We start from the raw sequence: 25,333 nt of genomic DNA, 5'->3' as shown, positions 1-25,333 counted from the left end.
TCCCATCACCAGGTCCCTTCCTCCTCGCAACAAGGCGTTTTGATCGAGGGGGAAACTTGGGGTGTGTGTGTCATAACTAGAGCGTGCCGTTATTGTGCAACTGATGGACAAGAACAAACTCTGCAGCTCGGGAAATGGTTCTCTTCCTATTTATGCCCAATATCTCTATCTTTATACGGGAGGCGGGGATGGGGGGAGCGCCCAACGGGAAGAATAAAACTGCTCTGAACGGGTGAAATTAAACGCACTGGTCACTGCGGGTTTGCTGAGAGAGGGGGCGATTGTCTGCGTTTTTCACATTTGGCCACTTTTTGGTTTGGGTTTTTTCTTTTTTTTTTCTTTTTTTTCTTTCTCTTTTTTTTTTTTTTGGCCACCATTTAAATGACAGGACGGCGAAATTTAGAGATGGAGTAAAGCTACTTGTCTGAATCCACTTTGAAGTAAGAATGCTAGTGGGTCTGAAATCCAGATCTACGAGCTAATCTCTAGTTTTGCCTTCAAACGGAGTTCAGTTACAAAGAGCTTGGAAAGATTTTGCATCTATTCAAGAGGCACAAAATCTTTAATTTTCTGAGGAGCAAAAACTCCCCAAGAAACTTCATATAGCTCCTTAGGTTTTGCTTAGCATACGTGATAAAACATTGATTGTCGCAGTTTGGTGACCCATGAAATTTGGGGGTTAGTTTTCTCTTCAGACCAGAGCATATAATTATGCAAATAAAGAGCTGTCACTGATCTAGTGAAATACTCACAAACACATGCAATCCAAAATGGAACAGAAAAGTGAAAATTTGTGGTATTATGATGGTACAATGATAAATGACATCTCTTTCCAAGTTTCTCGAGAAGTAAATTTTTCACACTTTGTCGAGTACGTCAGCATAATGCGGGCGCACACACACACGTGTGCACACGCACACACACACACGTCCCTGCAAGATCCAGATATCCACGAATGCGTGCACAGGCACACACACACACACACACACGCATCCCTTCACTCTGTACGATGCAGCTCTAGCCGGGTGTACACATTCTTGGCAGGTTATTTTTGGTTTGGCTGACTCGAGAACGGTGCAATATGTGGCTCCACGCAGTTTTAGATGTGACACTTCCCATTTGTACTTCTGAATGAAATTCCTAGAGGAGGAAAAAAATACAACAAAAAACCCCCCAAAACAATTAGTGATGTTTCTCGGGGACAGAGGAAAAATGTGCATTCCCATGAAAAGCAGCATCATCTTTTGACTGAGTCTGGGAGAATCACACCGCGACGACTGTAACCAGTGTATCGCCATGTGTGTACAATGCAGATGAGGGATTTATTTGCTCCCCCCCCCCTTTTTTTTCCCCCCACAGCCCTGCTGTTTTTGGGGGTCCACTGGCTGTTTTCCTTGAGGAACATTTTTTCCCGCTCCCTCTTCTTGGCGAGGAAACACTACTCTCGTTGGCCCATCGCTGGAACCGTGGCATTTTGGCTCTCAGAACGCTGTGCAAACCTTTTGGGCAGGCGGGCCATGACCCTTTGGGGCATGAGGAACTTGGGGATTCTCCTGTAGATCCTACCCTAGCATCAGTTTTGCTGGGTTGGTTTTGGGGGTTTGTTTGTTTGGTGTTGTTTTTAATTTAATTTTATTTTTTTTATTCTGTCTGTCACTTTTGCACACCCAGCCCCGAAGTTACCCAGGACACAGGCTGTTGCATGATGTCAGGGAGTTTTACCCGTGATGCAATCGGGAGAAGACTGATGCCAGACCTTCGCCTGCTCAGGACATCACGGCGTGAGGGACCAGCGGCGTGCAACTTTAAAAACACCCATCCGAAGGAATCCATTACATCAACATTCGTCCCCCCCAAGTGTGCTTTTGGGCTACCCTTGTCACCTTTCCCGGCGACACGGACACGCCAGGATGCTCTCACATCTTCGTCTCTTCCAGCTTCCCCGGGGGCGACAATTGCTGCCCCCCCCCGCTCCCCATTCCCGCATCCCGCGCAGCGGGCGGGGGCGGAGATGCCGCTTCCCCCAGTCTCCCCCCCGCCCCCCCCAAAAAGATCCCTCTCCACCAGGAACCGGTCAAACCCCTCTCTCAGGGTGTATTTTTATATTGTTTAGTGTTTAGGATTAGATAAAGGGGAGAGGGACGGCGGGGCGCGCTGCCCAGCGCGGCTTCCCGCGGAAAGGGGAGGCGAGGGGAGAAGCCCACGGTCGATCGGGAAGGTGGAGGGGGGGGGGGTCGAGCCCTGGGCCGTGGCACGGAGGAGCATCGCCCCATCCACCCCCCGAGGAGCTCTGCGTGGCCGGGGGCGGCGTGGGCCTCGGGGCGGGGGGGGCGGGGGAAGATACAGGGTCCCGGCGGGGGGGGGGGGAACTCACACCTTTCCACCCTCCTCCTCCTCCAAACCCGACCAGGGTCCTGTTTGCAAACACGTCCCACCTCCCCCCCCCCCCCCCCCCGCGTGTTTTCCCAGGCTGGGGGGAGCTGCTGCCCCTGCAGCCCCACACTACCCACCAGGGACCGCGGCTCCCGCGGAGCTCGGCGCGGGGACACAAAGCGCGCAAGAAGGAGAGAAAAGAGCATCTTTATTTTTTGTTCAGTGCAAGGACCCCCCTGTGCTTTACAGCCCCCCTACAGAAGCAGTAACGCGAGCCGGGCCGGGGGCACGGTAAAGAAAAAGCCTTAAGAAAAGGGCAGTCATCGTTACAGTAAAATTTTTGTACATTTCGTTTCTCGTCGACACTTAAAAAAATAGATCCTCTCCCGCGACATTTGGCACCCCGGAGACCCCATCTCGCCTCCCTGGCGTGGAGCGGGAGGTGGCGGGGCGGGGGGGGGGGGCAAACCTCCCCCGGCCTCCTCCTCCTCTCTGGCTGTGGGGAAAAGCACGAACACCAAAAACACGCGATGTAAACGCCTTCCTTCCCCCCCCCCCTCCAAACACACAGGGGCTGGGGTGAACAGAGGCCTGGGGCGGGGGGGGGGGTGTCAGGCCGGCCGCAGGCAGCAGCATCCTCCGATGGGAGGGGAGACAGTTGCAGACCTCTCCCCCCCAGCAACAGGTTTCCCTCGGGGAAGAAAAACCATCGGGTGCGGATTTTGCGCTGCCCTTCACATAGGCACGACCTAACAACACCCCTCCCCGGCCCCCCAATCCCTGCCCGGAGGGGGGGAATGCTTGGAAAGGGGAGAGGTTAAATGCCGCGAGGTGGCTGGAGTCGGGGGGGGGGGGGGGGGGGGGCAACCCTGCTGCCGATAAGAGCAGGCAGGGATGCCAGAGTTCCGTGGGTGCGGAGAGGCCCCCCCCCCCGCGCCTCAGCCAGAGGATTTCGACCCAAACCTGGCTGGGTTTTCCTTTGCAACACCCCCCCCCCCCCCCCGAGTACCGCTGCACCACCCCCCCCCCATGAGCACCGCTGCCTTTCCTCTGCAGCAGAGAGGGGTACCCCCACTCGGGTTAAATGCTCTCCCCTGCCATTCCCAGCCCCCAGTTGTGGGATAGGAAACATTACGGGAGTGGGGGGGGAGTGGGATGGGGGTCCCAAAGCCATGTGTTTGAGTGTTGCCTCGTCCACACTAACAGCATCAGAGGCGAGGCGGGCATGGCCATTGGAGAAAAGATCACTTTAATTTAGCATCATCAACACTAACAGAGCTTAATTAGTGCGCTCGCTTGCTGGGCATGCTATCAGGCACATCTTGTCGCTTATCAGACAGACTTTAGTGGAGAAAAGCTGCCGTCAGCGATGGTGGTGGCTACAGCCACATACCCCCCCCCTCGCTGCCCCACGTGTGGCGTGGAGTCCCCACGCAGAGCAGCCCCACCGGCCACCACCATTGTCCCCCCCCCCGCCTCCAGTGCCTGGGAAAGCAGGGATGAACCCATGGGCTTAGGGAAAAAAGGGAATAACCACCGGATGGCAAAGTCATTACAAACCCAGCATATGAAAATGGAAGCATCTTTGCATTTAAAAATAAACAGGAAAATGTGCAATGTGTCTCTGGCTTTTTTTTTTTTTCTGTCATATTTCACAGTGTGATCCAGCCGGTTAATGAATAGGCATTTTTTTAAGTGGAGCTTTCGGAAGGAAAAGAAGATCTACAGATAATGCCATTGATCTGGCAGGAGGAGAAAATCTTGACAACAAAAGGGCTTTCCTACAAATCTGGACCAAACTTCTTGGACCCTCCTACCAGCAGAAAATGAAAGAGTCAAGACTTGATCCCACTTGGTCCCAGAGAAAGAGAAGGCTACTGGGTGTAAAATCACAGGCTTCTGTGTTAGAGCTGTCTTGTAAAAAAGAGTAATTCTGATTTTGTTCTGTCTCAAAATAGAAGGAAGAAGCAAAAAATCCTGCAGGCGACAGGACCACAACGTAGCTGTTAAATTCTGGCATCAGCTTGTTGCAGGGCTATGTCAGGGCAATTAGAGCTGCACCATGCTGCACTGTGCAGTACCACTGTCAGCCTTAATCTGCGCGCTGATGGGCAGCACGAAATCCAAGTTACAGCCCACAGGAAGCACAACCAGTGAACCCATATTGCTTTGACAGTTGCACTCATCTAGAAATAATGTAAAACGCTATTTAGATGTATACATCACGACCCTGTGCTCTAGGAAGAAAACAATCTAATGAGGGGCTGGGAGACTCCTTGCAGAAAACAAGCAGCGAAGAGGTCGGTGGTGGTGGTGGCTTTCTGTTTTTTCCTCCCCTCCTTTTACAATTCTTCGTATTTTATCCTGTTGGAGCGTCGTGTTGGGGTTGGTTTCACTGCGCTGTTCTTTGCCTCCACCGCTTCACTGAAGAACTTGAAAATTGATGGAAAACTCTTCCAGGAAGTTAGTTCATGGCGCTCTGTACCTGCAAAATACAACAGTGACAGTGTGACTGGGGGTTGTTTTGCTCTTGCCGACCCCTGGTCTTAATGCAAAACCCAGAGAGGCCATCCAGCTGCTGGCAGCTGGTCTGGGGGTAGCCCGGGTTGGGGGTGGGGGTGGTCAGGGCTGCCCTGCTGCTGAGCTTGGGGGCAGCTGGGCAGGAACAACCATGCACACAGGTAGATGCAACACACAGAGACACGCACACATGCACGCACATGCGTGGCCACACAGATCAGAGATCCTGAATGCGTCTCGGGCCTGGGAAAGTGAGACTCCAAAGCACCCTGTTAAGTAAAGCTTCATTAAAGCACCTCACTTGTTCCGCCTAACTTGGGTAAAGAAGTGTCTACTCTTCAAGGTTGGTGTACTTGGTACTATTTCTTTTTTATTTTACATTGCTTTTAGCCCGGCATATGCATTTTTAACTGAAAGCGAACACCCGACCTGAACAACAACCGGTGCATCACGAAGGCATCCTTCGTGCACCCTTTCCAACAAGCCCATACATGACATTGAGGCACTAAAGTGGACCTTTCCTGCTTGCCTCTTCCTTCTGCATACAGATTGACCTCTATCTTTTTTTTTTTTGGTGGGCGCTTCTATTATTTTACAAGTGCCTCCTTCAACACACAGCACGTTCGCTTTATTTAAACAAAAACCCCCACAACAACCCCCAAAACAAAACCAAGACGATGGAGATAGGGATCCAAGGGCTGCGAAAGAGTTGGGACCTCTTCCTGGGTAACCCAATTATGCAGAGATGCTGCCTGGAAGTCTCTGGATCCTGGGCCTCCGTTTGATACTTTAACATTGTTAATGATAATTCTTTAGTCTGTAATAGTAGGTCATTGCTATGGTTACTCTACAATGGTGCAACACTTCACTTTCCCCTTCAGCTATTCGCTGAGACCCAGTAACCACATTTGTTGCCTAGCAACAGTTTTGTGACAGTATCACAGTCTGGGGGTGACAACAATGAAGGACACGGTGGCCGTGGCCTGCCCAGCAAAGAGGGGTGCTCTGTGGGGCGGCCGATGGTCCCCGGGGATGCGGGGCGGCTGCCCTGAAGGGATGCTCCTGCACAGGATCACCCGCACACCCAACTTCACGCCCCTGCCAGGACCCTCACCCCCGTGTGCCCACCCTTGGTGCCTCCTTGGTGGCTCCACGCATGCCGTCCCCTCCAGAAAGTCTTTGATGGAGGCACTACCCATCACGTTGCCCTCCCCCGCTCCCTCACCAGCAGCCATCAGACAAGCTCCCTCAAAAAATACCTCGACAGAAAAGACACCACTTCCCACACAAAGAGACGTTTTCGTGCAGCGAGGATCCACGTCACGCGCACACACAGATTTCCCCACCCCCCGCCCCGTGTTCATTGCATGGAGACGATTCATGAGATCTTACACAAATTTCCCAGAGGCACCTTTTATACAAATACCTTCCACCTCCAAATTCACCCATCCTTGTGCAGACCCTCTTTGCTAGGAGGCAGTCCATCATATCTTGCAGGTGGCTTTCCATGCAGATCATCTAGCCCATCCCCTATGAGAGCCACCCCACAGCCATACTCACTGACGCTTGTTCCTCACCTCGGGGTCATCCCGTACGCAGTGTCCCACCACCGCGGAAAGGATAAAGCTCCTCTTCCAGCACAACCCGCAGCCTAACAGACCTGTCCCTCAGGTTACGGCATGGTTGGGTACGCTATGGTTGCCTGTTGCCACCATGCAATGACATCAGCAAAGATGTCATCTACCCAAGCTGGTTTTATGGAGGGACAGGCTGTCCTAGCACACCCCAAGGACACTCCTGCACAGGTAGGTCTACTCGCACACCTGTGTCGCAGTGCATGGTAACATCACGTTGAGGCCCAAGAGGCAAAACATTTTCCCATACGGCTTTCTGGGCCCTACACGGATGCTTCCCACACAAACACGTCTCTGTTGCTCCTGCCTGCCTGCACCCGTCTCCGTCTGTCTCGATCGTATTCATCCTCATTAATATCCACTGGATTAAATTAGAGGAAAATGCAGGCAGTGAACATTATGCTGTTCCCCCCCTGCTTCTTTCTTTTTCTTTTTATCAACAACCTTCCTCCTCTGTGAAAGGGCCATCCAGAAACAAAAAATGACAAAACAATAAGTTTCTGAAGCCTCCCCGTCCCTTTCTCCGTCCTGCCTTCTCCCATGCACTCTCCTCATGTCCTCAAGAGAGATCAGGCTTACATTCACTGGTGTTACTGAAACTGATTAACCTACAGCTTTCCTGTAGCAACCCCTCTCAACCCACCCCTCTCAAAAAACAATTCAAGCTTTGAGTCTAGAGGGACTCAATGATTCAGCGGTCTAAAGCAATTTTAACACTCCCTATTTTCCCTTTCCTAGTAACAATTTTACTGACAGATGAACAATTTCCCTGGTGATAAAATCACTACAATGGCTATTTAGTTTCCAGGATTATGATGATTCTTTGCTTGATTAATATTGCAATAAGAAAAGCTTGCCAAGTATCTGCCTTGGCCCTTTATAGTCATTTAAAGGTCAAATTTTGTCCTTATGTATTCACATTCAACTACTACTAAAGGGAGAGCCCTAAAAATTTAACAGTGCACACACTGTGCATTTATGATTTATATACCAGAGGCTCAGAAAATTAGACAGAAGCAAGAGGAGTTATGTCCTAAGGGTGATGACAGATTTGGCCATAAGGTTTTCACCAGAAGAAAAATATCATTGATGACTGCAATCTCAGTCGTGTATTTAGTAGCAGACAAATCTAAATTAAATGCATGAGCAGCCATCTATTTTTTGATAGAAAGAATCGTTTGTGAGAGTTGGATAATAAGAAGCAGTTGTACTAAAGCCACGGTCCTCTAAGGTATATATACCCTTAGCGCTCACTAATTTCAACGGCCGTGATGATAAACTGCATGATTCAATATACCATATTAAGTGATGGGTTGTTGCACAACATACAGTGATTTCAGACATTAATTCTTGAAGAACTCCTAGGAGCATGTTGCAATGAAAAGACATATAAAAACCGTTAAGTGTGGGAGACAGCTAGAACATCCTAAAATATGCTAAGGCTACAGTCATGGGAGAAAAAAAAAAAAAATCAATCCCCCTGCTCCCAGCCCCACAAAGAGAAATGAGAGAATTGCCATAACAGCAGAGTGACCTCCCAGTTGCTTGCACGGAAGGAGGTAAGGAGAACTGGATGTATATTTTAAACATGTAGAGAACATCATTGGAAAGAAGCACCAAAGAGAAGGTGGATCCAATAAGGTGTGAGGTGAAACAAGTTATGACTGTAAAACAGTGAACAAGTTTCAGAATCAATTTACCCACTGCCACAAAAAGATACTGACAGTTAGAAACAATGAAGACTTGCCAATACAGTTGTTGATACAAAAAAATCAGGTAAGGGAACACTTGCAAAAATTTAATATGCAAATCATCAGGTCTGGATGACATGCATCTGAGGGTCTTCAGGGAATCAGTTAATGAACTTGCTGAACTACTGGCAATTATTTCTCAGAATTCATGCACAATCAGGTAGGTACCAGAGGACTGGGGTGGGGGTAGAAAGAAAAACAATGCTAGTTTGAGAAAAGGAGGATTAATTGAAACTACCACATGTAAAATTTACCTTTGAATATTAGTAAAGTAAGAGATCAACATTAAAAAAAATCGCAAGCGCCTTTAGGGCAACAGGAGCCTTAGAACAGAACAGGCTCAGATTTGACAACAACAGATAAAAACCAAACTTGACCACTTTATTGAATCACAAAAATCAGCAAGCGAGAGATTTATCCATTGCCGTGTCTTTCTGCATAGGTCAACCGAGCAACTCGGGGGTGGTGGGAACCTTGGGGACTCACTTACGGCGGATTATGACCTTCACCAGTCTAATGGAAGGTGGTTGCCCCTACCTCTCGTTAGCAAATGAGTCGCTTTACTCCAGCCAAGGAGACCCCACAATACTTGAGATTTATGGTAACACAGCTCCCAACCGTGCTGTGCCGTGCCCATGCAGGCTCTAGCCACAAGCAGCACGTCCACCAGCACCCAGGGCATCTCTGCAGGCTGGGTCCCGACTCAGCATCTCATCTCAACTCATCTCATCACTGTTCCTTGCTGGGACACAGTTTGGGACTCTGCTCTCTGCAATTACTACTGCAAGTCTGGAACCGCATCACAGTTCACCATGTTCACTACATTTCAGCTGAAGAAAGGCATAACTCTGCATCTGTGAGACGACGTACAGTATCTCAGGCTGTCTTGGAACTGGGCGCTGGTGCACTTCTTGGGAAGTGGCTGGAGTGCTTAGGACGACAAATAATAAGCAATGATATGGGGTTGAAAATGTACCTATGAAGTCCCAGAGGGATTGGTATTAGGACTCAAGTCTTTTAAGCATGGTTATTACTGATCTGAAAGAATAATGAGAGCTCTTATTACTTAATTAGATTAATTAGCAGACAATGCAAACATAAGAAGGGACAGAGGAATAATAATAATGAAAAGGGCAGCCTAAATGTGTAGGAAAAATAGAGAAGGGGAAAAGCCAAGATTGAAACTGGGATAGAAGTCTGCAGGGGTGGCCGTGCAATGTGATCGGGCGAACGATCCTGCTGGCCATTTGCACGCACATGTGCAAACGCGTTTTCGCTACCTCCCCTTCCCACTTGCACTCAGGGAAAGCAGCTCTTCGCCCAGCGAGGCCGATGAACTCCTCTGTCTGAAACCACAGTGCCGGCAGAGGGAAGGAGCTCTGCAATCCCCATAATTCACTCTTGCAGAGTGATTACCGGCTGTGCGGGACAAAGGTGCCCTCCTACGGTGCCTGCCCACTGCGCCGGACAAAAGCCTCCTCCCGCGGTGCTCAGAAGATGCGCGGCACAATGGTGGTCCCCCGCCGCGTTTACAAGATGTGGCGGACAAAGGTTTCCCATGCTGCACAGGAGCCAAGAGAGATCGCTGTACGCGCCTCCGCGCTGGAATATTTCTGCAGAGAAAAGTTTCCAGGTCGAAAAGTTTCTCCGCAGATTTTAGCCGCAGGGCTGACCTTGGGTTTGCTTCTCTTAAGCGGTGGCTCATCTCTAAATAGCGCGGGTTTTGGAATGAATTAAGGGTGCTCCGTGCCTCAGGGTTTAGTCCCCATTGGGACGGAGAGCGTTGCTGCTCTTCACTGACTCAGCAGAGAGTTTGCAACTGATTTCAGCGGGAGTGAGCTCTGTCCCCGTGGTCATGGTCCATGCCGAGACCCTGTCACGCTACAAAACGTTAATGCCAGTATTGGGCAGGGTATTAGCTTTGCAATCTTGCCCCCAAACGCTGGCAGTGTTTGGTTTAACATATCTGCTACACCAACATAAAAGGCCCTAATCCGCATCAAAACTTGATTTGAATGCTTCAAAAGGTGAAATGCAGCCATTTGGGGGGCATTTGCACGAACAGAAGCACTTTAAAATTTAAAATTGTTTAAATTTAAAATTGTTTAAAATTTAAACATGTATTATCCTTATTTCCATAACTCTGAGAAGCAACAAAACTCATTCTTCCTTTACAAGTAAATGAACAAACAAGCCAACCCCTTCTCTGACTTGGGAACATGAGTGCGAAGCGCCTTTCAGAAAGGCTTTTTCCTCCTGAAAGTTATGAATCAACGGAAATTTCTTTCTTTTTCACATTATCTACACACACACACATACACGCACTAAAGTCTTCATATAAGACTTTAACTCTTGGTATGTAATTCTGTAACTCTGTAGTGATGTAATGATACTGTTCAAATCTGCATTTAAGTGTGAGAAAAAGATACTTCCTGCCTCTCCTGCATCCATCTTTCTGGATGCTATTAAATGACTTCTGTATCACAAAGTTATTTCTAAACAGGATTTTAACTTTTTTTTATCTTTGAGTGCAACAGATGCTACAAAAAATGGCAGAACTATTTTTAACAGCTAATTTTTAATTTTTAAGGTTTCTCCATTTATGATTCCTGGATCCTACGGATCTGCACAGGAAGAAATTATTGTGTCTGTTGTGACTGTTTTGCTCTGCTGATGTAAACTTCTAGGTCTCAAACCCCAACACAGAAGAAGCTCTCAGAGGATCACCAGTAAAGCTAAGGAAAAAGGAGATTAAAAAAAATATACCTTGTTTAAAATCACTAAATATTTCTGACAGAGGATGAGAGCTTCAGGAGCAATTGGGAAGGAGTCTGTTAGCTCAAGAGCTCTGAGAACCAATTACCTTAGGAGCTTCTGCATATGCACTTCTAGACATCACAACGGTAAAGAAAGGTTAAAAGCTTAGGCAAAATCAAGAGACAATCCATACACCAATTAATGAAATGGAAGCAGTGATTTCTGAGACGACATAAAAAAACCCAAACAACCCCCAAATCTTTATGTGTTTAGTTTGGCTAAGAAGTAATAGTTTGTGGAGTCATGGGCACGATAATAATCTAAAAGCAACTGTGCAGGGAAATGAGTTCTTTGGAAGATCCAAGAGGGAAGAAACAGAGAAATCTGAAGAAATGAAATACAGCTTATAAAGGGGGCTTAGACACACAGTAAGCTGGTTTAGATGCAATATTCATCCAAGGAAAATTGTGGGAACCTTTGTGGCTATGCTAGAGAATAGACTACACATACTAAAGACATTTTATACTTTATTATCTTCTGCGACACAGACCAGTGTTTATTTTTGTTGGACATTTATTATCTCCAATATCTTTAGTGGGATGATGGAAACAGAGCAACAAGCATCCCGCCAACCCAGACCAAAGATTACCTCTGAACTCCCATACTTGCAATCAGCTTTTTTCCACCCCTCATTTACAACACACAAACTACTCACAAGAATCAAGTGGTTCAAAAAGGTAACAAAATATTTAATAAATTCCTCTTGCCCTGTGAGCAGCAGATGCAAAGATTCATGCAAAAGCTCCATGCAAGCAAGGTTTGCAAAGCAGGAAGGAGATAGGAGGCTAACACAGCTGTCATTTTTCACTATTCTTCATTAAATATTAAGGGCAGTCCCATAAGCACAGGTCACTTGTTTGCCCCTCTGAGTGCTAACTGGCCAAATAAGTGAAAGTTGTAAGGTTATTCCCTCCTGAGCACAGGTTACCACAAGTCAGGTCATTTTTTGGGTCACCAAAAGTGAAGTAATTTTCTTTTGAGTATATATTAAAAAAGGAAAAAAAAATAGAGTATCAAACAGCTATAGGGCCTTCCCAGTAAGAACCAGGCATCCAGGACAGAACTGCTATTAACACCAATGCAAATAGTCATAGTAATACAAATTAGACATAACTGCATTACAAAAAGGAAGGATTCACAAACAGCTAAAAATGCAGGCTGATTTCAAGAGGCAGAAGAGTTACAGGATCTCAGCCTGCAGGCTGGCCTGAATTGCTGCTCTGGGGTAGACAGTCCTGAAAAGCAAATGTGTCCTTGGGTCCAAAATTTCAGAAAAAAGTCTTTTGCACAAACAGGCAGGAGTGCAGGCAAATGGGCAAGCCCCCCCAGATCTGCTCTCATCTATGCGATGAACACCGTGAGACCGACCGGCCGTGGGCACGGGCAGAAAAGACCAGATGCTGGGGCTGGATCCAGACCCCCTGAATAGTGGGAGAGCTGGGGGGGGGTCTCGGGTGGCACCGTTTGCACGAACACCTCTCCGGGGTGCTGCCCCTCCTGGCCCCGCTTTTGGAAGGGGAAAGGGAAAGACTTGGCCACCCACCAAAGGGCAAGGGCGGTGGCAGGCAGGATTGCTGCCACCAGCCAGCTGAGGCTAAAACAGCCCAAATTTGCACCGGGACCCCCGCTGTTCCCAGGCAACCACAAGGATGAAGGTGCTCAAACGCAGCCTTCATCCCAGCATCATCCGAGGACTGCCAAGTAAAGGGAAGCCACAAACCAAAAACAATGACACCCCCTCCCACCAAATTCACACCGAGGTGGGGGGGATCGCCTCCGTGAGAGCCTCGTGTGTGGATATCCCACTTGCCAAACATCCTGGCGCTGCCCCGCACAGTGAGAGGCAGCAAGGAAAGCAGCCAGCCGGTGGGACACTAGATTAGTTCACGTCAGGCTTCCCAGGGATGCAGTCTGAGGGGAGAGGATGCTGAATTTAGGGCTGTGCTATAGGGAAAGCCGCTGAATGCGTGCTCCCGGTGAAATGCCACGCCGTGCTCGGAGGATGATCTGCTCCGTCAGTGTTACAGCATCCCACCCATTGCAGGATGAATCAGACCTGCGGCATGTTACTGAACGACACTCTCGCAAGCAGCAATTTCAAATGCAGGGAATGTCTGCAGGGGAGCAAACCCCCTGAAGAAGGGGTCCAGTATAGATGTGCTCAGTATTATATAACTATAGATTTAAAAACTCATGTTAAAATGGTGTAGCATGCAGAGAGCAGTAGGCAGGGGTTAAAATTACATTTAAATCTATATATCTATCTCTCTACCTGTACCTCTATCTCTACCCCTATCTCTATATAATCTTTGTATCTATATTATCTATAATCTTTGCATCTGTATTATCTATATCTACACCTCTATCTATCTATCTATCTATCTATCTAATCTATTCATATCTATTTATATCTATAACTACACCTTTAACTGTATTTAAAGACAAATAAAAAAATCCTTTACCTCTCAAATGTGAGATGGGATTCAGGTTACATCTTACGAAGATGTTTTGGGGGTAAGAACATACCTGTGGAAGGTGCAGGATCTCACCACTGGAAGTTAAGAACAGGTTAGACAACCATCTCTTGGCAATATTATGGGTATAGCTGATCTCGCCCTGGGGAATGTGGGCAAATCAGATAACTCAGTGGGTTTCTTTCTAGCCAGCCCTTTTAATAGTCTGTGACTTTATTGGCTTTATTTAGGCAACGTGTAAAGTTGGTTGCATTCACAGGATACATCATAACAGCTTTGAAGCATCTGAATAACATACACTCGTGAGCTAATTAAATTTTTTAAATGTAGAGGCATTTTTTCCTGTCATGAATTAGAAAAAAAATCTTTATAAAATTGCACCCAAGAGCACAAATAAAGTATTTAGCATTTTAAAACCATCATTTTCTCAACTAGGAGAAAGGAAAATTATCTTTTAAATAAAGGAAGTTTTGACCTGCTCAAAACCCAACACTTCCCGAGAGAACAGACATCCATGTGGCTTCTTGGGCGAGACTGCTGAAAAACAAGTATTTAAGCTTCAAAGCTTCCACGGGTTATAAACCTGAAAAATACTAATTTACATGACAGATCTTAACAGGCTACAGCATCATACCAGCAGTCAGTTACATCTCTTTCTCCCCACTGCTCTGAGGGCATGTCTAGTGGAGTTTTGTAAGGGAGAAATCATCATTACCGGGCTTTTGCAGACTGGGAGGCTCAGCTGAGACTGGCAGCAGCAACAGGAACAGACCCGAGCTCTGCTGAGCCCAGGGCTGGATCTCTGCTCACCCAGCAACGCTGCCAGCATTAACAAGCATACAGCATTTATAAAATACATTTAAGCACATTAAAACATACTGCAGCAATACCTGCAAGTTAATTTAGTTCAAAATACTGAAGGGTGGATTTAAAAATCTGAGCTTATTCCAAAATCCCATAGCTTTTTAGTGTTTATAGGGCAGACACCTGAAGCGTACCCCTCGCCAGCAAGCTCTGCTAACTTGGGAGAGTGCTACTTATGCAAGTAGTTTCACTGATGATGGCAGGATTGGACGAGTGAAAGGACTGGGCGCTTAGAAAATAGCTACCCTCCGCGATGGTGTTTTATGCTTATTTGTTCCTAAATAGTAATTGTGCCATCAAACATCCAGACGGAGATTTAATTATTGGAAATAATTCAGAAAATGCTGATGTCAGCTTACTTCAGTGAAGAATATCACAGATTTGTAAAACCCACCAAGCAAATGAAATTATATAAAATTTAGGAGGAACAGCTGTACCAGCAGTGTGAGCACGAACCGACCCGGCTTTGGCACTTCCCAAAAACATAGCAGCCAAGGCAACACCATGGAAATGGCAGCGCCTGCACCCAAAGCAGCTAGGAAGGGCAGCAATGCTTTAAAATCCCACGTTACATGATGGTAGAGACACCCCACCTAATAAAGATGGAAGAAGGTCCTTAATCACTAGCAGGATAAGCACAGATTTGCAATTGCAATAAAACAATTTTAAAGTAAAGCAGCTGAATATAATTTTCTCCCCTTTCATGCCAGGAGCGGAGCTTGGAGACTGGCGTAGATGCCAACATAGGCAGTTGTGGAAGTAAAGGGGGTCTTTCCAGGGACAGGAACGAGCCTGTGTCTAAGGAACAAACTGCAATGGGAACGTGCGCGGGGTGTGAAGCACCGCAGCAAACACCCAGTGTTTTTATGATCTCAGCAAGAATCTGAATTCATACATTGTAAGTCTTTAGTGAATAAATTAACTCCCTCCCCCCCAGTGGAAAATGTTTATAATCTTCTGCCTAAGGAACATTTCAAAGGGATTTTTTTTTTTTTTCCTGAAATTTCTGCTTGGATTATAGTGTTCTGTTGTATCTGTGCAGGCAAAGGATTACAGTCAACATGAGCCCAGGGTATTTTCATAGGTACAGGAGTGGTATTCATTATTCCGACTGCTTCATCTTATGACTATTGCCTTTGGGTGGCCCCAAACCAATCCAACTCAGCCCAGCCCAACCAATCCAGCCCAACCCAACCCGTCCAACGTGCGACTGGCACCATCCATCTTCTGCCTGGTTCTCTGGTGCACAGCATCCCTGCAGCAGCCACAGTAAGGGCACTTCCCCCTGATTTTCCTTCAGAGGATAATTTTGTGATGGGTGACAGGAAAAAATCCCAAGAAGCCAGGCACTGCCTCTGCAATGCTGGCTTTGCTCCTGGCGGAAACCTGAGCAAAACTCATCTGCACCTGGTCCTCTCCTCCTGATGGCTGCTCTTGCAGGACAGTGGGAACGGGGCGAGCAAAGGGAGGGCTGAGATGGGGCCATCCACCCGCTTTCCTGCTCCCGCTGGACACTTACTCCAGGTGCCACCAGCTGCTGAAAAGGACTCACACCTTACATCAAGACAGGTGAAACTTAACAGCCTAAACCCAAGTGATGCTGAAAATCCTGATTCAGCTGGTCATCACCCCGCGAGGTGTCTAAAGTCCACAGACACTTCAGCTGCTGACCTTAAAGCTTACACCTTATTAGAGCATTGCTTCTGTACATGCTCAGAAACACCTCGGGCTTGACAGGGCGAATACTTTCATGGTCTCAGGCAGATAGAGAGCCTCTCCCGCCCCCGTAATGCTGAGTAGGTGTGCAAGCCTCAGGGGGAGGAATGCTCTCTTCACTCATTCCCGAGGCTTCATTTCACCCAAACCTCTTCCTACTCCTTGCCCATTCTTCTTCCATCAGGGGCATCTACTTCTCTAGGACATCTATTTCTCCAGGACACCTACTTCTCCTCTTTTGAATTCCTCCCCCACAACTTGACCACCTTGCAGCTCTTCTTGAACTCTTGCCCACCACCTGGCCCTGATCCTGTTGTATCTCATCCACCCACTGACCCCAGCTCTCCTGTCCTCAGGGCCCACCAATTTCTGCCTTTTCCTGACTTTTCTTCAGCCCTGTTTCACCAAGACCTCCTCTACCTCACTGCTACTGCACCCATCCAGTCTCTCCTCATCAACACCTTTGTCCTCCAGTTACTGGCAGTAGCCCACCAAAGGCATCTTCCCCCTCCACATTTTATTCTTTCTTAACAGGAAAAGAAAGTCCCAGATCTGGCTTTGGCAGGTATTTAAAAAAACTGGACACAGACTGCACCTACCACCCAAGTGTGGTAGTGAGGGCAGAAAAGAGGACACATCCGTGAAAATGCAGCAGCCCTACCCTGAATGATAAGAGAAATGAGGAGTTAATCTTCTAGGTGAGAATGATGGTTTCATGGGAAATTCAGTACATTTTTTAGTGACTTAATAGAAAGGAAATACATCTGAGTTTGTAAAATGCCATGGAAGATGGAGCTGGGCCACCAGAATACAAACACCAAGTAACAAATGGAGTTAAAAATTCAAGTTTTGGGAGTCACTGGCAGACTCTGTTAATTTTGCTAAAATCTTAATTGTGTCAAGTAAGTATAAAAAATTTGTTGCAAAAAAAATGCAAAAAAAATTTGTGAATTTGAGGTGTGAATAAATCTTGTGCACTTGCAATAAGTCATTCATGGCTAACCCATATCAGATACATTTTTCTGATTTGCATTTCATCAGCTGCTGTGTATGTATGCACACAGATATGTATTTACACACACACATACACCCTGTACACTTAAGACCTATATGACCCACTTACAGGAGTCTGCATAGCTGTGCTACTGAGAACAATGGCAAGAAGACAGTGCTGTTTCACCAGTGAATTTACACCAATATAGTGAGCGTTAACCTTCTTTTATTAGCATGACCTTTGCTGGTACTTGCTAATGAACAATCTTGAAGAAGGCAGGTGATTGAACCCAGGCAGTGGGATTTTATGGACAATGATCATTGTTGTGGGTCAAGTATACCTGTGCTGCAATCATAAAGTTAATAACCTCTACAACAACAGCTTTACATGTGGCTGTCTCAGAAGAATGCCATTTTTGTAACTCACAGCCCTTGGAGATGCTATTGATAATTTATACCCAATCTGAAGTGCAAAGATTTTTCTCTCCTGCAAGTCACGGTAATCAATACAGGTCTGCACCTATTACAGCCCGATGAGGTGAAGTGTGCAGCAAGGATCAGCTGCGTCGGGCAAACGCCGTGGCTCATAAACATGGCTTTGTAAAAGAGCCTGTCTCCAGTGGCTGTTCCCAGCATCTACGCTGGGAGAGCAAATAAAGGGAGCAATAATTCTTTGTAAGGGTGCCATCCCAGCTGCTTAGTGTCGCAAACTAAATTCATTGCATATTTGCCTCAGAACTACTCAGAAACTTGAGGTTTTTTGGCGCGTCGCATGGATTTCAGGCTTCTGCACCCTAATTCATAACACATCAAGACTTAATGCAGGATACTCTGAAGCTCACATATCATGGAAACTGGCAATTTAAGACTGAACACTAATTTGCAAAGGCTTTGCAGATGTGAATTACACTAAATTTAACTAAGCTGAATAATATCACACTTCCTGTGACTTAACCTCAGAGATGTCATTAGAGGGAACATTTGAGATTAATGACCATAGAGCCGCATTTCACTCCCCGCTTAACCCTCCTCCTCGCTGCAGCAAACGGCAGCTCTGTCTGGAAGCGCTCAACACGTTTCCCTTGCACACGTGCCTCGCTTCCTACCTCTTCCGAACAACGCCACCAAAAATCAGCCCTGGGTGATGTTTGGGTATGCCAAAGGTGGCAAGCCAGCCAGGCGGTGATGAGTTTGAGACAGGCATCAGGTGGGGGAGGCGGTGAAGCCTGGCATCGCGGCAGCCAAGTGAGGTGCGGGCAAAGGGAAGGCAGCCGTGCAGCAGGCAAGACGAGAAGACACGTTGCGCGTTGGGACGCGTTGACCTCCGCCAACGCCCCGCCTGACATCCCTGTCTACGGGAGTCAGACGCACAAGAGTGAGCGTGGGAGGTGGGTCTGCCACCAGCAGGAGGGAGAACTCAGAAGTCTGGGATGAACGTGAAGGGAAATAATAAGTTCACGATAAGGAAGAAAAAAACAAAACCAACCCAAATCCCAACCAGACAAACCCTTAAGAGTAGGGGATGCTCACTGTGGGTTTGCACATGTGACCGGTGGGATCCCATTGCTGAGCTGTGGCTGGACAAGGCTCGCTGGGACCCAGAAACCAGCAGGGTGAGGGACAGATAAGGGTTTCTTCTGATGGAACTGCAGATTGTGTGCTGCCTTGCATCCACAGGAAAAGCACAACCGGACAGAAAGCAGCCCCCAAATCAGGGTCTTTCTGCTAATCTAGTTTTAATGATCCAATTGCAGAGCAGAAGATTTTTTAACCATTTCATTTAACCATTGCAGTAAGTAAATAAACTCAATTTGGGAGACCATATTTATTCCAAAATAGGAAGTGATTCAGTATTACCCTTTAAAAAAAAAGAAAAAAATCAAGCTCCAAAGCCGTATCTTCAAGCTGACACAGTCATCTCAATGTTGAAGAAACAATTTATGATTTCCCTACCAGCCAGAGAGAAAAAAACCCCCAAATACCCAAAGACAGGAAACAATGAAGCTTAATGACCTTGGTGCATTTCCAAGTGTAATTCTCATTTCAAAATACAGTCCTGATCTTACAACTGATCTTTCCATGTGGAGCCTTCCAGCAGAACCAGTGCTGCTAAGTCAGACTGTGAAGCTCCCAGAAAAGGCAAACAAGATCCCTTGTGTCATGGTAGAGATCTTTTGCCAAGCATTTAGTGGGTTCTGAAGAAACTTTAGTTTAGTCTCTCCCAGCTAGAAAGATGGTAAACCTCGGGAGCTGGAGATGGAAATGCAAGAACCTGCCAGGAAAGTATATTTGGAAGTGGAAGAGAGATGAAGCATTTAAATGAGTTTCAGAACTTGGTGATTCAAATTATTTTCCTTTCCTTACATCGAGAATCTCAAGGTTTTTTTTTTCATAAAATTAGAACAAAATGAAAAGAAGTTGTCAGGGTAATTTCTCTCTGAAGAATCACTGAACTGGAATTATGTCATCTTGCATTAAAATTATCAGTTATTGCCACAGTTGGCCCACAAATATTATATTAAAAAAGCAGGAAGAAAATCACTTAGATACATTTGGGGAATTCTTTTGTTTGTGCCCCGTGCATATCTTTTAATACTTATTGCTCCAATTTGGCTTGGTTTGTCTAAACCACCGTAGGTTGTTTTTTCAAAACAAGTTTAAAACAAACTGTTGATATATTAGGGAAAAAACTGCATGGGGAAAAACAAGATTGAGGTGGGAGCTGAAGTTAGTCTAAATGAGAGCAATATCAGCATGCACAAATGCACAGACAAGCACAGTTTGACAGTCACTGCTCATAAAAGATCCTGCAACGAGTTAATATGAAAACTCAGTCTCCTGTAGAGGGAAGTTAGAGGGGAGCTCATATATAAGCACTTGAGGAAAACTTGCACTGTGGCTGGAACACATATAGCACATTCCCCGTTAGTCTGGGGATAAATGAAATGTTATAACTGCAATATATTGCTGTATTAAATTAAGAAAACATTTTTTTTTCCAGGCTGTTGTGAAAAGAGAAAAATCTATGACTGACTAAAAAGCAAAGAACTTACAGTCAACAACATCCCCATCTGTTTTGACATGTTTTTCAGCTCCAGCACCAGAATGACACAAATGCTTTGCATTGGTATCTCTGTAGCCGTGACTGTTACTTTCCGCAGGAACCCCACAGAGTTTTACAGTGCAAATATTCCAAATTTTTCATGTGTTTCAGTATTGCTTTTCCAGGTTTGCATTCATGCACGCTGAAAGCCTAAGGGACTGCCTCCAAGCAAGGAAGGAGCACGAACCAAGGGGAGAGGACATTGTAAATACAGGATTTGCTCCCGTGCTGATCTCTCCTTCGTGAAGTTGGGGAAACCAGCAGCCGGGCAGCTCTGGGAGCTTTGTCCCATGTTGAGGTCTGTGCCTCTGTATGTCTGCAACGGGATGATGGGGAGGAATGGTCCGGGAGGGAAGATTTACCTCTTTGCCCCACAGAGAGCTCACACACCAAGGCAAAAATACAGCTGTATCACATTTCCATGGGACTTGCTTCCGTGCCAAGAAGTCTTCAGCGAAGCAGGACCATGACAGCAGCTGCAGCTGGGACAGGAGCAGTGAAGCCTGCTCACCAGGGTCATGTCTTCTGCAGCTGCAGAAACCTGGACAGAGCCCTCGCGGGGAGGACACCCCGCCCCACACCGCACACGGAGCAGATGCTCCTGCTCTTTGGCAAGAAGAGAAGTGGGGAACGCAAACCCACAGCCCCTGTGGTGGAAGTGCATCCCATCCACTACCATGATTAGGCAATAGGTGGAAGCATCAGGATTTGTCCCATAATCTCAAGTGCAGGTGTGCTGGTGGGAAATGTTTTTGCCAGTGGTCTGAATGAAGAACCACCTCACCTGTCGTTATTTCCATATTTTCTGCCCAGGAGATACTAAGGATGAACCTTGAAGTGCCACTGAACTTGCAAAGTGCTGACTGGGCTGGACTTCTAATGTGCATGCAAGTATTTAAATTAAATTTCACAACGGAATAGGTTCAGTAAAAAAATAATCCAACAAAACTAATAAAATAAATCTCTGACAGGCATACTTAGCAAGTCAACTAGATGCAACAGCTTTGGTACGGCCTGACATGTGCTGAAACCAAATGCTTCCTTAGGACACCCATTACTTAATGTGGATTTCTGAAAGATGAAAAGCAGATGCTTTTTAATTGGGTATAGTATCCCAAATGGGTCATGGAGATATTCTTATCTGACTTTTGTGTATAATGCAATTAGGTCCTCTGTAGTTGGGGATCTCAACAGTTCCCTTTATAAGGGCTTGTTTTCAGTTGCTTATAAATTTTGCCAAGCTAAGTATTTGGGATGAAAATTCCCATGCTCTGTCTCTGCCTCAGGCTGATTATTATTATTTTTTTATGTTTCAACTAAAAGGATTTAGTCACTTCAGGAAATAAGATTGAGGAAAAACATGTTTTGCCCCTGTTGGGGATAAAAAAAAAAACCAAGAAAAGAAAAGAGAAGAAAGCCTTACAAGAATTCTGCTGAGCAGCTCCTGTGTCTCTATTCTTCACAGCAATAGTTTGAAATTTGGAAGGTATGGTCCCTGTTGTCCTTTTGCAGTTCCCATGAAAAACCACCCAGCTTTTTGCCTAGTCACAAGTCTTTGAAAAGTCTCATTTGCATATGCTCAGCTCAGAGTCCCCGGAATTTGGCAGCTGAACTGGCCAAAGACTCCTCTGAAGATGCTATTTGCAATGGGCAAGCTCCAACCCAGGGCTGACGGGGCTGAGCCAGACTTTTTTGCAGCTGCTGCTCCCAGATGCTGAAGGCGATTGTGGCATCAGGCACAGGAACTAAGTGCAGGCAGCACTCCATCCTGGGCTCCAAATGCAGGCAAAACGAGGGGAGAAAGGAAAAAAAGCAGCCTAATGGAAATAGAGAGGAGAACTAGTCCTGGGGGACAGAGGGAAGAGTGTATCGAGAGAGGAGATGATTGACCGTGCAAAAAGATCACAGAGAAGAGGCACAGGAACACCAAGGAGGTGGGTTTGTAGGTGAAGAAAAGATCTGGAAAGCAGGAAACTGGTCGCAAAGAGAGGTTGGGATGCAGAGATGAGGGACAGCAGATAGGCTGGACACAGCAGGGACAGGAGGGCAGACGTGGAGGGGAGGAGAGGCAGAAAGCTCAGGGACCACAGGGGGATGCGACTTTCCAAACTAGGTGAGAGCAGCCTTCTGGAAAACTCATCGTTCCAAGCAAAGACAAAACTGACTGACTGGGTCAGTGCTTCATTCTCCCTCAGCTGTGCTTCACTGAGAAGGTGACAATCTACTACTCTAATACCCTCAGCTTCTTTACCTCACTTCACTGGCCTACGTGTCTGAGCCCAAACTCTGGATCTGAAACTTCCACCTCTGCAACTGACCTGCAGCAGTAGAGCATCACATGATAAAATTTCCCTTCTTTGTCCTACTGCGGTTAAAGAAAACAAATTACACACAGAAAACTACGTTAAGAGAATATTTGAAGCACACACGCTGAAGGGACAAGTTAAGGACACTCAGTTTAGTAAATGCCAGAATGGCTCAGGGGCAAAACTGGGGGAGGAACGGTGATCATTGGTTGCTGCTCTGGTATAGCTTTTGTCTATATTGCATAGAGTTTTGTGCTGCCCTTAAGGATCATTTGTGCATTTTTCCACCAGGCTCCTCCGTTGACCCGTACCTATTGGCTGGGAGTAGAGAGAGCTGGTCCAAAGAGACCGGGCTTTTGCAGCAGAATGTGAAATAATTTCATTTATAATGCAGCACAATGAGTAAATGATGGAGAATGTAATACAGCTTGGATATGGGAAACTCATGTAATACAATGCTATGAAAGGTATATTGGCCATTACATGGGTAGTGAATGAAATTAAGTGTTGGGATAAAAAAACCCCAGGTATTTAAAGTGAAAACTAATGGCTATTTTAAAGAACATCAATAGGGAATTAATCTTATTAAGGGAAAAAACCTTTACGGAGTTCCCAAGCTCCAAGGAGCATTTTTTGGAGCATCTGCAAGCAGGAGTCTCACCGCAAGCAATGATCTTTTACCAGTGAATCACTTGCAGTTGCACTGGCTTTCTGATCTTTGCCAGTGGAAAGGCACCGCTCATGTGGTTTCTTACATCCAAAGTTTCCAGGTCACCTAACTGCCCAGTAGCCAAAGAAGAGCAAAGCTACCTCTAATGGTCAGTCATATTTACTAATCTACAAGTCATTTTTATCTTAATCTACCTGATAGTGACTGTTACTTCAACCTGAGAGCATAGTTGCATTACGCTGTTGTGATTGCTGTAAAGAATGAGAGATAATACAGAAATAATAATTTGTTATGGAAAATAGATAAATGAGGTACACAACAAGGCAACCAAAAGCTTTGTGTTTCCATTATTTCATTCCTTCATGAGACGATGACCAGCAGTAATTTGAAGAGATCATGAATCCCTTAATTATACAGTGTGCACCAACTGTAGACATTTAGGTGAGGCAACCTTTGTTTCATAGTAGTCTGTTAGTCTAGTCTCCTACCTGTTCAAAATAAACCTCATGTCAAGCCAAAATAACTGGTTTACTGCAAATTTTTCCTAAGGTGGTCCACCAAAAATTCCTGGAGCTTTAGCATCTAAACTAGTAGAGGAGCTGAGTAACACCTGTGATGGGCTGAACATGGCAATCCCAATGGACATCGCAGGTCGGCTCAGTCTGGGGATGCACAAGCCACAGTTCTGCAAATCTAGTGGCGTGAGAAAGGAGCTGCAGAGCTGCACTTGCTGCAGGGGACAAGTTGCCCTTGAGGGACACAACATATGTAGAAGCACAAAAGTATAAAATACAAAATGTTTGTACTTTGTCATTGTTTGGTCTAGCGTGAGCTGCAACTGGTCTGTCACCCTGCAGAGTAGTGGGTAACGTTATTGAATTAAAACTTTGAACAATTCATACATTGTTGGAGCTAAGAATGGCTGGTGACTAAAAGCAATATTATTCTGTAATCTCATCACATGCATCTGTAGGCTCCTCCCTGAAGTTTGCTGCCATGGCTTTGTTAACAGTTACTTATGTTTCAAGGTTTGGTTAACAGAACAGTGAAAAAAGGAAATGAACAAATGAAAAAAGCAGTGTGAAGAATCATACAAGACATCAGAAACATAGCAATGCGAGTTTTAATGACAATTCTATAGGAAAGAACACTGCATCTAAATCTTTACTTCATATGATGTATAATGCCATGACATATAATGAGTTACTTATTTTGGAATGACAACTATGCACTGTTTCATTTCCTTGCTTTAGCTGTTAGCACATACATTTCTGTGCTAACGTGATAGTATTCTTTGAATGAGATAAAAAGGAAGGGCGACATAGCCACAGGCCACTCCACAGCAAACAGAATCAATTACCCCCAAACAACAATTTAATTGATCAATTTCAAATAGAGAAAATCTGCTGAGTACAGTCAAGTCATAAAAGGCTCAGTTTCAAAAGCAGGTACCTAATACTCACACAAAATATGTAACAAGCCAGGCAAATTACAAAAGCATTAATCTGCCCAAAGAGGCAATCACCTGTGCAAACATTCACGTTCGGTAGCATATTTACGACAATTATATTGCTCATGCATCACGTTACCATTCAGATAACACAACACATGTTGCACGCTCTTATCCATGTTTTATGGCCAGTATCTTTTAAATCATACCAACTACTGTTTGTTGGTCTGTTTACTAGTGCCATATCACAACACAGCTCCTGGACTTGGCAATGATAGACGTCGCTGTACATACTCACAGGAGTATTTTTTGCTCACCACCACGGGATGCCATACCTTTTCTCTGTGCAGTACAAAAACTGCTAATGCCAAAATCCCAATTCTTAGTGGCTCTGAACTGGCATAATGTTATAGCACCTTGATTTATTCCAGCAAAGACTCTTAACCCATGCATCTCACAGAATCACAGAATGGCTTGGGTCAGAAGGGACCGTTACAGACCATCTAGACCCAACCCCCCTGCCACGGGCAGGGACACCTTCCACTAGACCAGTTTGCTCAAAGCCCCATCCAGCCTGGCCTTGAACACTTCCAGGGATGGGGCAGCCACAACCTCTCTGGGCAACCACTGTTCCAGTGCCTCACCGCCCTCACAGGGAAGAA

At 46.1% G+C, this 25,333-nt stretch overlaps 1 protein-coding gene across 11 annotated transcripts in view; it reads right to left on the bottom strand.

Moving 5' to 3' along the window:
* Window positions 1-3,985: 3,985 nt before the first annotated feature.
* Window positions 3,986-25,333, bottom strand: part of FAM172A (family with sequence similarity 172 member A) — a 271,889-nt gene continuing 250,541 nt past the window's right edge. For 10 of the 11 annotated variants that reach the window (XM_052776899.1, XM_052776898.1, XM_052776895.1 and 7 more), the window contains one exon: window positions 3,986-4,858. In XM_052776899.1, the coding sequence (XP_052632859.1) occupies window positions 4,716-4,858 (143 nt within the window). In that variant the 3' untranslated portion in view covers window positions 3,986-4,715. The remainder of the gene's footprint in view (window positions 4,859-25,333) is intronic. The other variant, XR_008233477.1, reaches the window with a different exon arrangement.

Source organism: Harpia harpyja, chromosome Z (assembly GCF_026419915.1).
Source record: "Harpia harpyja isolate bHarHar1 chromosome Z, bHarHar1 primary haplotype, whole genome shotgun sequence".
NCBI lineage: Eukaryota > Metazoa > Chordata > Aves > Accipitriformes > Accipitridae > Harpia > Harpia harpyja.
This window is presented reverse-complemented; position numbering and strand designations above follow the sequence as displayed.